This window comes from Planococcus citri, chromosome 3 (genome assembly GCF_950023065.1).
Source record: "Planococcus citri chromosome 3, ihPlaCitr1.1, whole genome shotgun sequence".
Taxonomy (NCBI): Eukaryota; Metazoa; Arthropoda; class Insecta; order Hemiptera; family Pseudococcidae; genus Planococcus; species Planococcus citri.
In genome coordinates, this window is record NC_088679.1 from 42,388,520 (window position 1) to 42,405,349 (window position 16,830).

General features: G+C 31.8%; 1 protein-coding gene across 2 annotated transcripts in view; it reads right to left on the minus strand.

Moving 5' to 3' along the window:
• Positions 1–245: 245 nt before the first annotated feature.
• The window catches only part of LOC135842025 (cyclic GMP-AMP phosphodiesterase SMPDL3A), a 53,488-nt gene continuing 36,903 nt past the window's right edge, over positions 246–16,830 (minus strand). For both annotated transcript variants that reach the window (XM_065359302.1, XM_065359301.1), the window contains exons 4-9: positions 16,498–16,706; positions 13,539–13,681; positions 10,064–10,253; positions 8,815–8,915; positions 8,499–8,677; positions 246–5,054 (exon numbers count right to left, since the gene is read on the minus strand). In XM_065359302.1, the coding sequence (XP_065215374.1) occupies positions 4,781–5,054; positions 8,499–8,677; positions 8,815–8,915; positions 10,064–10,253; positions 13,539–13,681; positions 16,498–16,706 (1,096 nt within the window). In that variant the 3' untranslated portion in view covers positions 246–4,780. The remainder of the gene's footprint in view (positions 5,055–8,498; positions 8,678–8,814; positions 8,916–10,063; positions 10,254–13,538; positions 13,682–16,497; positions 16,707–16,830) is intronic.

The window sequence follows — 16,830 nt, forward strand, 5'->3', positions numbered from 1 at the left end:
CGAATTATCACAGTATTACAACTTAGATTCAGACAAAGTGAAGGAATGGCCATTACTGAAGGAAATTCATAAAGTTAATCAGTTTTCGTACCATAATGGAGTGGATTTGGAGTGTAATCTTTGCAAATACCTCGTAATATTTGCCGCCTGTTTGACCTGTGTTGTAGTAATAATAGCGGCTTATGTTTTCTATTTTCTACCTTATTAAACGCAATCAAGATGAAAAAAATGTAACAGCTTGAAAATAAAAAATGAAAACAATCTATTGAAAATCATTAATTTACATAACATTTTTTTAAAAAAATTATACATACCTACGATATAATTTGAAAATTTGTAACGTCGCGTTAATGTAAATTACGATGTTCTTTTACAAAACAGTAGGTAGGTAGGTATTTTTAAGCATAGTTCATCGATACAAAATTAATGTTTCATGTCCTCTTATTTATTCAAATGTAATAATAAAACGATGATAATGGAAAGATGATATTGATATAGATAAGATTGAGAATTCTACTTCATAGTACTTTGAGTATTTTACCAAGATGAACAACTAGAATTAGGTAAATCGATAAGAAGGTAAATCGAGTAATCACACAATTTGTAACGATATAATCGAGTGATATCTTATTCAATGATAAAAAAAAAGTAAAAAGTAAATAAAACAAAAAAACAACCATAAAAAACATTATTCCAATCTTAACTATATAATTTTAGGTACAGTAATATGTTCATTGTCTTTAAATAAAAACGGTAGGTAGGTAAATATAAAGTACCTACACAAAAATACACACGGATATTTGGAAATTTGTTGAGTTAGTAAAATAAGAAATGAAAAGACAGAAACGTTAACAAAAAAATTTAACAATAAACGCGCAGTATCACAACAGTATCGTTTTATAAACAAGTATTATTAACCCGTAGGAATGCTATAACTTAAAAGTATAAAACTGGAAGATAGTTTAATAAAATCAGAGACAGATAGGTCATGAGGATGAAAGAGAAGTGGAAAATTTCTCCCTGCCCCCTGCATGTCTGGTTACTTCTACCATAAATATTTTCTTTCCCTTCAAGTCGTTTTTTATCAGAGGAACCTTTTTTTTCTAATTTTATATGGTACCTATCTGCAGAGAAATTTTTTGATTGTGGAACATACTGAAGTTATACGTAATTTTAAATTAGGAAAAACAAAATGATATTCCTTTGAAAATTTTAAAAACAATTTAATTTTGAGGGAAGAGAAGGGGATGGACCACGCAAATTAAAATTTCATTGAAAATGGTAATTTGTTATTAAATAACATAATGAGAAAAAAATAGGAAAATTTGAGGAATACGTGAGCACACATTTAAAGAGAAAATGTAGGTACCTATACATATAAGTGAATAAAAATTGCTCAGGTATTTCCCATGTTCCAAGTGACTTCTTAACACCCAATCCAACACTGAATGATACGTAAGTAGACTATTTTTTTTTCAGCATATTAAGATCCAAAAGGAAAACACAATAGGTATCTCTATCTACACCTAAGGATATGGAAAAAAGAAAACGAGGATAATTTTGGTACCCTCTCATATGTAGGTAAAGGTATTCATCATGCTTTTCCTACTGACTTTAGATTTCCTATCCGTCTCTGAATAAAAAGGGCAAACTTCACGTCTTTAAAATGATGTACGTAAACGATAATGTAAAACAGCGAAACAGTTTTCAATTGTTCAAAAGAAGAAATGATTGGCGATTAAAAAATTTTCAAGAAACTGTTTCGTTCATTACATACACGAAGAATGAAAAGAAAAACGGCGCAAGAAATGAAACGATGAAATTCTCACATCCAATATAACGAAGTAAATTTTAGTGTTCGTTTGTTCAAAACTTTTTGAAAATATCAAAGAACGATGGTTTTCTGACTTCAGAAATATATGTAAGTAGGTACCTATAGATTTTTATAAGTTTAGTTACAGTTAAAATGTTCGTCTATGTATTTTCATATTTTTGTTCAATATAGGTCAATGAAACCAGATAGAAGACTTAGGTTGTACAGCAAAGATATATTTAATGACTTTTGAGATGATAACATTCGAACATTGCGAACCAATTTTATGCATAGGTAGAGGTAGGTACCTACTAAAATATTCCAAAACCACCGATACGAATAAACAGAATCATAATATATTGAAATTTCGCTCGGACGATGTATAAAACAAGAGTAAGTATATATTTGCCATAAAACTCAAACATTTATGGTTTGATTTTTGTAATTTTAAGCTTTCGTTTTACAACGTTATAAAATTGTAATTAAAAAAAAAGTTTAATGATTTTGCATACGCTCGTGTTAATTTTATAGGTAATTTAATCGTATGATTAATGTTCCTCAATTAAGATACTGTCGCCAAATTTCTTCATAATATTTCAAAGCGAGTAAAAATAAATAATAAAAACAAGAAAAAAATCAACATCAACGCCTGGAATAATAAAGTAGACTTCACAAAATGACTAGAACATGTTATCCTTCGAAATTCAATTTTGTTTCTCTCAAAGATACACCAAAATTATTGCTGTCGATGAGAGATGGGCTAGCACATACTTAAAGTCATGATAACACGAATTTGATAAGATTAAAAACATATAGTCATATTCGTATGTATAACGATGCGACGAATATACAAAGTAGAAATGAAAATAAGTAGGTAATTAAAACTCACTTGGTGCGAAAAAAAAACAATCTTTGGTAAACATTATTCGATAGAATCGTGTAGAAAATTTTAACAAATAAGTATATAAATTACAAATTAAAACAACCAAAACAAAAATAGTACAATATGTACAAAAACCGCGTTTAACAACAGGACATTTCAAAAATGGTCCAGATAATACATTTTATACATTAGTTAGGTACGTAAAAAAAATGAATGGAAAAATTGAATGAAAAATTATCGAAGTAGAGTATACTCGTACTTGGGGGCAAAAGTCATGAAATCGTTGATAATAAAATTTCTCGCAACCTTTAGAGGATAAAAATAAGAAGCGCCATAGAACATGACTTCAAGTTTTAGCTGACAAATTAGCCTCCAACTATTCAAATAAAATTCAAGTACTAGGTATACGAGGAAAAATGTGGAAAGTTCACGTACGAGTACATATAATTGGGTTTATCGAGTGAATATTTAAAATCAACCGAATGAAGTACGACTCAATATTTCGAATACTGAAATGTGAAAACTTCTATCCTCAATCAGGAAAAATTTCGCGAGATAATTTCAAGGACTTATTCAAAGAAGGTCATCTTCTACCTACATCTGACTGGCGAAAGGAAATCAAAGTCGTATCTACAATGCGATACAAAGACTTGATACAGAAATTACTTTAAGAGTCCGGTGGTACTTATTTTTTCGCCAGGCAGAGTAGGTATTAGGTAATACTAGGAAAGTAAAATATTGACAGAAATTGAACAAATGAAACCAGAAGCAAAATAAATAGTGAAATTTTTGATCTTAAATTGACATTTATTTGCCATTTCATTTTTTAAAAAATGTTCAAAAATTATAAAGATGCGTTCAGAACCACTTTTTTGGTCATCTGTAGTTGGAATGACTATACAATATTTTGGAAAAATTCCGAAGAATACCTAATTTGTTATGTGCAAACGTGCAAATCATCTCAGTGACCTAATTTTTGTGGGTATTTAATGATAATTTCGCTGAGAATAAATACGTGATAATTTTCCATTCGAATTTTTCAAATTCAACATTCTAAAAAAATTACAATTTTTCCTTTTTCTTTCTTTCGAATACGATTACGTGTAAGTTAGAATCATTCTATATTTTCGATAGTAAAACGAAAAAAAAAAATGTAAAATGAAATTTTCGAGTTTCCAACGTACAAACTTGATTACATACGTAAGTAGGTACTAGGTACCTATTTTAAATTATATGTAGTAAAATCAAGATTTTCTCGATGATCGATACATATAACATTGAATTTTTAGCAGCCTCACAAAGATTACTACAGGGAGGTATTTTTCTAATACAAGGTACTTTTCGTTCAAACAGAATTTATTTGAACAAATGTTTCTCTACTTCTTCATTCGTTCATTCGTGAATGGTAGATAGTAAGTAGGTATCTAGAGTTTTAAATGTGATAAAATATGTAATTAGTCCTAGTAGTAGGTAGTTCTGATCGAACTTTGGAATTTAATAATCCTATTGAAGCATTAAATACATGTATTTATTCTGAAGATGCCTAGGAATTAAATTTTTTCTTATTCCAAAATTTTAAAAAAATGTGAAATGAAAAATTTTTGAAAATGTTTTGAATGATTCAAAAATCTACACAGTACGTGTCAGTATTCGAAAAATGAAATAAAGTCACACAAAAGTAAAGAAAAAGGAAAATTTGCACCACCGAGATGAACTGAAACTCTCGCCAAAAAATAAACAGGTGAGCTGTTTCTAAACAATTTTGGGATAAGGTATTGCAATACCGGGAATTGTTACGAAAAGTAAGACACTCTGAGTGCCTAGTACGGTTGTAGAAATGATAGGTACTCACAACGCAAGGTAAATATTGTACGAAGTACAAAACTTGGAAAATGAGAGTACCTACGTATTAGTGGAAAAATATAGGTCCTTTGAGCCTTTAAAACTTTGTGCTTAGGAAAAAAAAAAGGAAATGTAACTCACTTGTTTTTTTTTTCTCGAGAAACTTTCAATTATCTCATAATGACAAGAAATAAGTAGGTAGGTACTTAAATGATTATCTTTCGTAGATATTGGTGACTGCCTCACTGAGAGCTGAAAAAAACGAACACAAATGCGGCGACTAAAATCTGCATGTTGATTATTAACTGATCAACGCTAGACGATTGAAGACCGCGAGATGGTTGTGGGATAACAATAGCATGAGACTGTGGACACTCCAGTTGATTTTTTTTACTCTCAGTTAAACATTGATGGAAACTTTGTTTATTCAATTTGGTGATGGCACAATAATGGTACCAAGAAGTGTTCGAAGTGCAGTCTTGTTTAGTACTTTTCACGCTATATGCGTCTAAATATCTGAAAAAAATCGAAGTATTCGACTTCAAAATCACGCTCATGTAGGTATTGATCATGTTTTTCAATCTCAGAAATCAAGCAAGTAAATCTATTCGTGATCGAAGAGGAAAGTATAGGAAAGTTTTCTGGCAAGAATTTAACGTGGTAATTTTTTTCATGAACAAATGGACATATTTTTATCCTGATAGATGAAAGGTTAGGCATTAGGCAACCATGCTTATGTTAGGTCTAATTTTTTGGTAGAAGACCTATTCATAACGTGCACCAAACGTGATCAACTTACTCCTTTGGTGCTGCAACTGTCATCAGAAAATTATACCTAATTATCTGGCAAACATTAACTTGAACTCATCATCTTTCGTAATGGTAAACGTTAATCATATGTTTACGAAGAAAGTGGGCGGTGCAGAATAATGAAGTGACCTATACGCGATGTTGATAATCATACAAATTGTTTATTCAAATACTAGCTGCTTTTAATTACTCGGTTGACCTTTTAAATAACGTCTCATATTATTATCCGCTTACTTCACAGATGAGCAAACTTTTTCGTGCATTTCTTCGTTTTATTAGTCGTCGTTGTTATACTATAGTAGGTATGTTTTTAAAACATTGTATGAGTATTTTAAACCAAATAATGTGAGGAGTATTTTAGGCTCGGTCTATTAAGATCATACACGCCTATTGCTAAAGTTCAATCAATTTTTGCAATATTTTTTAATTTTTATAAATGTAATTCTACGTTCCAAATTCTTAATTAGGTATTATCAGTCTGTTATTTCACTCGTTTTTCAAATAACTCATCAGCACACTGTTTTGAACGAAATTAAACAATTTGTGGACACATTAGACCGTCCTGAGTAGTCAAAATGAGTATTTTCAAGAGATACCTACCTCTGAACTTTGGTACTCGCGAAGAAAAATTCGAAAAGTCAATTTTTACATTTCCCGAAATTTTATAATAAAATTGCAGCGAAAACATCGAATTTCTTACCCCTGCATTGTGGAGAATGCAATTAATTTCACTGATAGCTCGCTGAAGAAGGTAGGAGTCCAGGGTTATAAGTCTCTGATATTTTCACGTCAAATTATTTTTAGGACATTTAAAAAAAAATTTTCACCTGCCTTTTTCAACTTTCCAAAAAAGAGGCCTTCTACAACCTACCCCGTCTACTTAATGATGATTTTATACATTCAGTACATTAACCCCATATACGAGTATTTGTAATCAGTTGCGTGATCAGCAACAAAACTAAAAGTACGAGTACGTCGATTTAAAATAAGCCTACCTATAGTGAGGGTACGGTTTTGAAAAAAGCAATAAGTGATAAATGGACGTGTTTAAATCATAAAAATAATCTTAATTAACGAAAAAATGTCTTTCTACGGTGAAACGATTTATAAAACGGTCTCCGGACAGAGGCCGGAAATTACTTCGGTCATAGCCGAATTTCATAATACCATAAATTCATGTTAGGTACCATAAAACGAACGCGATTTAATTCATAATATATGTTCTTCATTCGGCCATTAAAAATCAATATAAGACCGTTTTACGTCAATTCCAAACATTTTTTGCTGCATGTTTTTTTTTCACGCGGATGAGAGATTTTTTTCAATAGTTAGTACACGAACAATAGTAATAGGAAAAAAAAGAGCAAACGTTCGGATCGAATTTCCAATTTGTTTTATTCCACAAATACCGACCGATGTGCGGCGTATTACACGAGATGAGATTACTTCAAAGATTTTTTTTTGTTTTCATTAGTAGGGTGCAGAAGCTGCAGATACCTATACGTATAGTCTATTATGTAGATGACAAGTTTAACTCATCAGTTATCGTCCGACTTCCTGCTCGTTGTAACAATACCCTAAGCCTTATAGCCTTTAGTAGGTATTTCGTGCAAGTTTTTTTTCCATCATTTTTATACGCTTAAACAATAGGCAGATAAATTAATTTCATAAAAGCGTGAAAGATTTTCCAAGCAAAGTTTTCCTCTTGCAAGTTGTATAGGTTGTACACGTGGTGGTCTCTACTCAATATACCATACTATAGGCCTCTCTATTATTATATAGACTTCTTCTCATCGTCGTTGATCCAGTTCTTCGTGCTTTGGACGGTAACCGTAGGAACCTACTGCTACATACCTCTACTACTAATGCTAAGATGAGATGGTTTTATCAATGCACTTTGATACTCGAAGAAGAAGAAGAAGAAGCTCGATTTTTGCGTGAAAAATGCTACATTTCATTATAATCAACGAGTATAATAGCGAAAGGCTTTTCATTCTTTTAAGCTTGTTTGCTAGTCGCTGAAAAACTTTGTTGATCAAGTAGCTAAAGGCAAAGGTAGGGCGAGCTATCTGCCAAAGTGGTCGTTAACGTCATCAAGTGTATATATCTCCTCACCATCTTCTATTGTTTTTCTAACCAAATAAAATTCATCGAATCGAAAAATGGTACGCGCCACCATCTTTGAGGAAGTACAAAAAAAAAAGCTACAGAACGATGACGACGTAGTGCGTGGTTATAGTGGAGCGTAGCGAGGAGCGCGTAGCTGCGCGACGATTATTCATGATTTTAGAAAACTATTTCAAAACCATCAAAACGAACTGAAAACTACACCAACTGATCACACTCTTGCACTGTTATCAGTTGGTGTAGTTTTCAGTTCGTTTTGATGGTTTTGAAATAGTTTTCTAAAATCATGAATAATCGTCGCGCAGCTACGCGCTCCTCGCTACGCTCCACTATAACCACGCACGTAGGCAGCACAGGCAGCACAGCAGAGCAGAGAGCACAAACGTTGATAAGTTGATAATCTTTCGTACGTTATTAACATCATAAGCGTCGAATAAAAAGCGAATATTTTTGTCAGCGCCTTTTACCTTCGAAAAATTGCGTCGGCAGCACACAAAACGCAGCGATAACAGGAAAAAATCTACGCTATACGCTTAAAAACAAACGAACGCGCGCCAAAAACGAGAGCTTTACTCCGTTTTGAGAATAATGCGATTAGTAAAATCGTCAGGTGAATATTTTATAAGCCATTGAAATACAGCGAAAAATACGACGACGTATAACAAGGCAACCAGATATAATGAAGTGAAACAGAGAAGAAATGTATAGATATAGATGATGCTATACGTGATAATAATGATATTCATTGGGGTTGTTATTTCGACTATTTTCGTCGTCGCCGTCGCTATGTGCATATTCGAGCATAAATATGTAAACAAAGGCCGGGATTTTGATGCTGACTGATAAAACATACTAAACACTATAGGTATGTACTATGTAGGTAGTAGGTAGACTACACAGTCTATACATACATACACGATACTCGAACTCGAAATACATAAAGGTCGCTATACGCATTTCTAATCTGTCGTAAAAATTTAAAGCTCTATCGCGAATAACTTTAAATAAATGTCGAAAACTTACTGCTCAAAAAGCGGCGATCCGTTAGCGCGGGTTAGGCTTACTGCTAAATCGTGCAATTCATTCGCAGTGACGCTTTTTATTTTATAATACGAACAGAACTCGTACTCCCGTACCCAATCGGCGTATTTCTTTGAATTAGCTGTTCGTAAATCTAAATAATACTGCTCGTAGTCGTATATCTGTAAATATGTAAATCATTTCGTAATTATTTAGATATATAGATAGGTATTAGGTATGTATATTTGCAGCCATCAGAGAGACCGAAAAAAAAAAAAAATACACTATGGAAGGAAAATGTATGTGTGTAGGTGCCTACCTTTCCGGTCGAATCGTCGAATTTATATAAACGAAAACCTGGGTTATTATATTCCCTCGGAGAGATCGAAGGTGTCACAAAACCAAATGAAATTGGTTTACCTGCATCGAATTCGCAATAAGAGTTTAATTTTAAAATATTTTCTCCAGTGTAAACTTTCCAAAATATACATATAAATAGGTATCCAATAGGGTGGATCGTTTTCCATTTTTTCCCCTTTTGTTTTGAACACGAATATGTTCCTGGACTCAACTGAGAGTTAATCTAAATACAAACGTAAAAAAAAACTCGAGGAATGAACTTTTCAAAAAAAGTTTTCTTAGATTTGTCAAGCGATTATTCAACAAGCTAGGTTGTCAATGTTGTCACTTGATAGACCTTTTTCAAAGTTTCAGGAGCGGTGCGGAGGAGTTGTGAAATACTGTCGAAAGAAATCTTAGGTCTGAGGTCTCAATTTGAAAGTTTTTTCGAATTAGCTTCAAAATTTCAAAATTATACACCCACTTAATGACTGAAAAATTGATAAAAATTGTTTTGAAAAGTCTCAATAAAAAAATGTTGAGTACCTATTTGAAATCTAACAACTTAACATATTTCAAGCGTCGAAGTGCATTTTTTCGATTTTTGATAAATTTTTGGAAATAAAATTTGGCTAAAAAAAATTAATGTAAAAAATCAAAATTTTATCATGCATCTGAACAGCTGAAATTTGGTATGTGTTCTATTTACGATCTACCAAAACGATTTTTAGCAGTAGAGCCTCTATCATGATTTTTGAAAGATGAAGATTGAAGATTTGAAAAGTTCAATGTACGATAAAATCTGAAATTCGGGTTTAATATATGCCCTATTTTTGGCATGTCGTGTTTGCTGGAGATGATTTTAGGCCATTTTGGGGGCTTCGTGCAGCAACTATTTTTTAGAAATTCCAGTTTTACAAAAAATATCCTATAATGTAGCCAATATAAATTACACACTATTTTGTCAAAATTCGGGTTCTCTCATCAAATTTAGAAAAAAAAGGCGTCATGAGGGGAAGCGTGGAATTAATGGTCCAAATCCTTATGAATTTCACTAGTACCTATCTAAAGTGAGGACGTTCATTTTTAGGAGCAAATTATCACATTATTTTGAGACCCAGAATGACTAAAAAAAACTACCTATACCTATCCAGTATCTAGTATGTCGGTTATTATTATTTTTTTTATAATAGAAAACGATCCACCCTCGCAGTACTAATTCAACGTACCTGTATCATTATAAAACACTCGAAATGTATCCGCGTGCAAATGACCAAAAAACTGAGCAGAAATTATATCGGCGTTGTTTTCAATCATTCTCAAATACCTGGCGTTATTTTCATCCGACATCATACATTTGGGTAAAAATTCACGACCAGGCTCAACAAATCCGGGAGGCATATGCCCGAACAGGAAAACCTAAAATTGTAATTTGAAACATGATTATGTACTTTCACGTCAATGTCGATTATTTTTAATTTGTTTGTAATGTAAACTGCTACGTATTTCGATCATTCATTTTTGACCTGTAGGTATATATACGAGTATCTCATTCGTAAAGGCGAACTGTTTCTCGGTTAGTTGTGTAATGGGGACATTTTTAGTTTGGAGTTTTCAAATTTTTCCATTTCATTTCTCAAAGAAAAACACCCAAAAGGATAAAATCTGTTTTTCTTATCGTTTTTAATTGAGTGTAATTTTTTTCGTTTCAGTTTTAGTAGGCAGTAGGCACGTAGGTACTACGTATACAAACAGGGGATATCAATTTTTTTTTTTGGTAGAATAATTCTCTTGAAAACATCTCTCGGCCTATTCCATTGAGAATTTTCACTTAACAGCTAAGAAACAAAATTTGACCAACACTGAAATAATTCGTAAAGCAGTAGGTATACGACCACGTATATTTTTTACATCGCGATAATTGATAAAAATATTTTTTAATAGGCCCACACCATTTTCAACAACTCTTGACCAGAAAAATACACATGTGAGTTAATTATACCTACCTCAAAACGTATTTTATTACGACATTAAAACGTGTAAAACGAGAGTTAATACACGAGTCAAAAATATTTTTGTAATTAAAATTTTTTCAAATAGTTTCACGTTTCGTGGTAAAATAATCGCGTTTCAATGACGCTGTTGAAAGGTCTGCAAAGCCGTTTTTAAACGACCGCATACACATTTAAACGATATTATCCGCTTTAGTTGGTCATTTTGTTTTCCCTAAATTTAATACGAGAGGTCGAAACGTCAAGTAATTTATTTCTATACACTACATACACTCGGTATACACTATTCGATAGCGCTCAAATTTCAAGTACCTACGTATTTCAATTCAAATGTGTAACCACTTCTAGAAAATAAATTCCACCAAAAAATATCCTACGCCTTTTACCATAAAAAAAATTATATTCTTCGTTATCGTTGCCAAATTCGCCGAATTTTAGTTTAAAAATTAAAAATAAATGGGTGAGAAGATACGCTTATTTTATTTTAGATGATAAACTTTCGGTCAAAATATTTTAAATTAGCAGTTCAAAACGGAAAATATGAATAAATTACGTTTTCAGCTTCATTTTCCAAGAAGTTTAAAGAAAAAACATGAATAAATGAATCTTTTACTTGACAAAGGCAGAAACCACAACTGAAAATATGGTAACATAAATTCACGTAACTTTCTCGTAATATATAAGACCAGACGACAAGAATTTTATACTTGAATTAAGTTTACATTTTTGATACTTCAAATAAAAATAGGTTTAAAAAAATCAGGCTTTACGTAAGCTCAGCTACTTTGAAGTTTCAATCGATTCGACAAAATGAAAAATATAAATTTTTAATATACAAAAACAACATTCGCGATGTGCTTATGTTTCGCCTTATAATAATACAACATACGAATTTTTGGGGACAAATTATTCTCTTAAATTTCAATTTTGAAAAATAATTTCTGTTTACTAGGTTATGGTTTTTGCCATTCAGACCAGTATTGTTGAGGGTTTCATATATGAAATGGATATTTTTTTGAATGTTGCCATTTTTCTCTAAATCTCTCAAGGACGATTAAAGGGGGAGAAGATTCTAAAAGTTTACCACCTACGTAGGTATTATAAGATTAAAAGTAGACATATTCGTTACATAGAAGTAAATTCAATGCCAAATGATAAGTGAATTTTTTACATAACTTTTTCAATGGTAAATAAGACAGGTGTGCGAAAAAAAATCCACACAAAAAACTGTTTTCCATCTAGGATGAATGATTTTTGCGTCCAAGTTATTTAACTCGAATAGAACAAAAAAAATAGAAAAAATTAAAATAAGCTAGTAGTTTGTTCAACTGGAGAGCAAAAATGATTTTCGACGAATTTTGAGATTTAATTGCCCGAGTGAAGCGAGAAAAATAATTCAAAATCGTCAAAATCACTTTTACTCGCGGTTTGGATAACATATTTTTTGTTATGAGGGAGAAAAATGCCAGCGAATTTTAAATTTTAAATTTTATGGCAGATAAAGCTCATAAGGCCAAAGGCCCATTTATCAATTAGCAAATTTTGTTACTTTTCAGTATTTTTTTCTTATCTTAAAAGTACCTCCGTGTTTGTTGAAATTTTTTTCATCGTTTATTCATTTTTTTTTTTCAAAAATACCCAAGGTTTTTGAACTATAGATAATTTTATAAATTTTTATGTAGGATAAAATCCTGTTATTTATACTAATTGTAAGTCTACTCATTTGAGGTTGTTAGTTGTTATACTCGATTTTTTGAAAAAAAAAAATCAAAACGTAACACACACTTAGATATTATTAAATGTAAAATGGTATAGGTATAATTCATAATAAACGTTTTATAATTTTATAAATGAAAAATTCGATTTGCAATTTCACGTCATAGTAAGATGGCGTCGTATTATTGATTAATTACGCATTAAAAACTAAATTACCCGTATAAAATTTTTACATAAAAATTATTTTTAGAAAAATTCATTCACAATTCATTAAGCGATTAGGTTTTTTTTCCAGAGGAAAAAAGCTCATTTTACTCTCACAACATCGAGCTTATACCATTAGTTAATCAACGTTACTTTTCATTTTGACACAGGCAGAAAAAAAGAATTAGGTATTAAAAAAAAAACATCAAACATCAAACGGCGTTATTTAATATGTGAGTTCGTGCAGTTTAGACATTTAGACTCTTTTTTCGTGGGATAAGCCTATAGCACTGCTTAGTTAATTACAAACAACGTTTCAACTTATAAAATTGAACACTTTCTTATACCTACATTCATTAAAAATCGATTATACCGGACAAGGTGCATTTTTGGATATTTATACCCTACCTATTTATATACGTAGCCTACTTATTTTGCTGCTGGAAACGATACTTTACGCTACATGCACGGTAGGTAAATATTTTGAAAAATCTAAATATCGAAACAAATTTACAAACCGAACTTATTCTGGTGGAAAAGTATACCCAGACCCATCGCTCTCGTGTACCATACAGCAGCCGAGATAAATACGACTGCGGTTTTGCATGAAGAAACCATGAAAATTTCACGTTTGAAATTTCAACCAGTCGGAGTAGGTACAGACGTTATGTACTCGAAAAGCAAGTAAGTAGGTATACATGATTCGGCCGTTTAAAAGCGAATCATGATTTGTTTTGCCAAATGTTCAAAGTAGTAAGCACAAGAAACTTACAGTGCTTTTTTTTCTTCGCACTTCTCTTAGAACGTGCTCCAGCCATTTCCACTGATTTAACGGATCTTTATTTGAAGCCATATAATTTGTATTCAAGACTACAATTGTAGGCCTGTTTTTCTGTTCGATACTGTAGTAACCGCCTGTTAACAATCAAACGTTTCCTATGCAAGATTAAGGTATATTAAAAGCAATATATTTTTCAGCAGCTTTAATGCGTAGATACTTCAGTTAACCTACTCTGAACGAATAATAAATAGGTACCTAGCATTTCATTTACACCTAGTTTAGCAAATGATAAATGCATCGAATAAAAAAATCCGAACGGGTATTTCTTATAAATTCTCGTACTCGGTTTCTTCTTCCTTAACATAAAATTTCCGATAGTTTGGAAAAAGAAGTTCTGTTTACGGTACAGCTATATACAGCAATAAGAGAATTTACTCTCTGGATAAAATGTATGGCGGAATGTCACTTGGACTTATGTTGAGTGATTGCATTTGAAGGATAAAATTTTATTTTAACTTTTTTTGTTTCGAAAAATCGAATTTTATTAAGGATGAAAAATTCTTGATATTTCCATCTTCTCTACAAGAAAAAAAATTCAATATGCACTATACAGGGTGTCCACTCATTTCTGGGAATGATTTTCCCTGACTTTTCCAGGTTTTCCAGACCAATTTTTACATTTTTCCAGACCATTTTTTTCCACTTTCTATGCATACCCCACACTTTAATAGAAGAGATATTTTGGGGGGGGGGGTGTAATTTTATTTCATAAGCTTCTCTTCGAACTGGATACTTCTTCAAATATAAAAAACAGCTCAACTTCGATAATTAACTTTTTAAATTAAAAATAAATAAATAAATAAAACATGCACCAATTTTGGCTGATTGATACAATATTCATATGACTTATGAAAATGTTTCCTTTGTTTTTTTGATTTTTGGAAGCTTGAAAATGTGAAATTTGTTTATTTCAAAATGAGAAACAAATTGGCCCGAGCGAAGCGAGGGCTAGAACACTTGAAAATTTTAATTTCGAGATTCCTAAACACGAGTTTTTTTTTTAACGGAAAGAGTTTATTTTTTGGTTTTTTAAATTTTAATATTGGAATGATGTTTTTTTGAAAGAAGTTACTTTTGAAAAAAAAAGAGAACAAGCTCGAGCGAAAACTTCACATTTCAAGAGGCATAGAAACGAGGTTTTTTCATGTGAGAACAGGTAGTTTTTTTGGCTTTTAAAATTTTAGAATTTGAATGACGTTTTTTTTTTCAAAGGAAGTTGATTTTGACAAAAAAAAAAAAAAAAACAGAACAGGCCCAAGCGAGGGCGAAAGCTCTTCTAAATTCGTATTTCGAAATGATTAAAAACGAGGTTTTTTCGAGTTCATTTTTTGGTTTTAAAACTTGATTTTTATTATCTAGAAATGTTCATCTTGACCTGGAAAAAGAAAAGAAAACAAGCCCGAGCGAAACGAGGGCAAAAGCTTTTGAAAATTTGTCTTTCGAGCAGTAAAAAATAATGTTTTTCTTTCATCACAGATCCTTATCCAAAATTTGCAATTGATCGTTTTTTCAAAATTCCAGGATTTTGCGTGAAAATTACGAAATTCCCTGACTTTTCCCTGACTTTTCCAGACCGACCAAATTCCCCGACTTTTCCAGGTTTTCCAGTCTTGTGGACACCTTGCTATAGATAAGTAAGGTTTTGGGTGCAAAAGTGCATCTACTTTGTAATTTTTGCGTTATTCCTGTAGGCTCAAAAATGACTAAAAATCATTCTACATTCGTGGGTCTCATCTCATTGCTCCAAAGAGGACTAACACTACTGTGAAAACTTTTAGGTTGTGCTTATGTTTAGACATGTGTCAGTCCTCTTTAGGAACCCCAATTGTACAGGGTGGCCAGAAATATCGGGTACCCCTAAAAAAGTTTTCTAACTAAATACTTCGGTTGGTCACAGTGAATGATAATAATGATAACACATGATTGGTTGTTGGACTGGAGAGATAACATTCCACCAATCATATGCATCTACTTCACGTTGCCAACCTATATTTTTAATGAAAAACTTTCTTAGGGGTACCCGATATTTCTGGCCACCCGGTAAGATTATTGGTAGGTTAGTACACAAATTTATAGTGGAGAATACCTATACCTACTTTACCGAATTATTGGATTTTTTTATCACATATGTATTATTAATTTATTATGTAAGTATTCGTATAAAATTGAAGAACCAGCGTGAGCATCTGTTCAAATTGTAAGAATTGGATTCCAGGGAAAAACTGCGTGTAAAATGTTTTTTCTTTTTTTTTTATCGTAGGTACAGAAATGCATTTAAAAGCCTAAAAAATATAGGCATGTGAAGCAAAAAAAAAAGTCATGTAGGTAAACTGAAGTACGCAATAGAAAATACTATCAAATAATTCTTCGAAAGAGCATGAAATTAGATATTCATCTAAATAATGCAATGATTTAAGTACCTAGGTCTACAAATATTTAAATTATAGTTTTTTAAAGGACCTTTTAGATAACCCTTTTTTTCTACAATGCATCGAAGCGAATGCCCTGTTTTCGAAACACAATCGTTGAAAATGAAAAGAAAAGTTTAAAGTAAATTGAAAAAGAATTTTAAAACAACGTGTTTCTCGTTCATTAAATACTCGTAGGTTTATATTGTCGAAAACGAGTGAATAATAAAACCGAACGTGTTGAAATAAAAGGCGGCAACACTTTTGCTGCATATCGTATCCCGCACACTTAATTATTATGTTCACAATACGGTATAATAACGAATAAAGCTCGTTTTTCACCAGTTTTCAAACAACGAGTAAAAATTTTACACTATACAAATTAAATAGAACATTCCAAATGAATAATTTTACGTGAATAATATTCATTGGAACTCTCATATACGCGCTGCTAAAAACACAACCCCACAAAGACAACTTACCGGATGCGAAAGTCTCCAAGGCTTCGGAAGGAAGCCATAATTTCCATAACTCGGTTATATGTTTGTACATAGAAGGATCAGATGTCGGATTATCAGTGTGCCCTACAACTGGTATCACGAAAAATGTACTAAAAAACTGTTTAAATAAAGACGTAGTCTTAGCCAGAGCGTCGATGGTTTTTAAAGTCGATATGTTCGCTATCGAATCGCTGAAATGATTAAAAAAAATTAATCAATCATTACACCATATCTACCTATAGGTAGGTACCTAAGTTTATACTAGTAAATAACAAATGAAAACAACATCAACTACCTAACCACAATAATAACAAT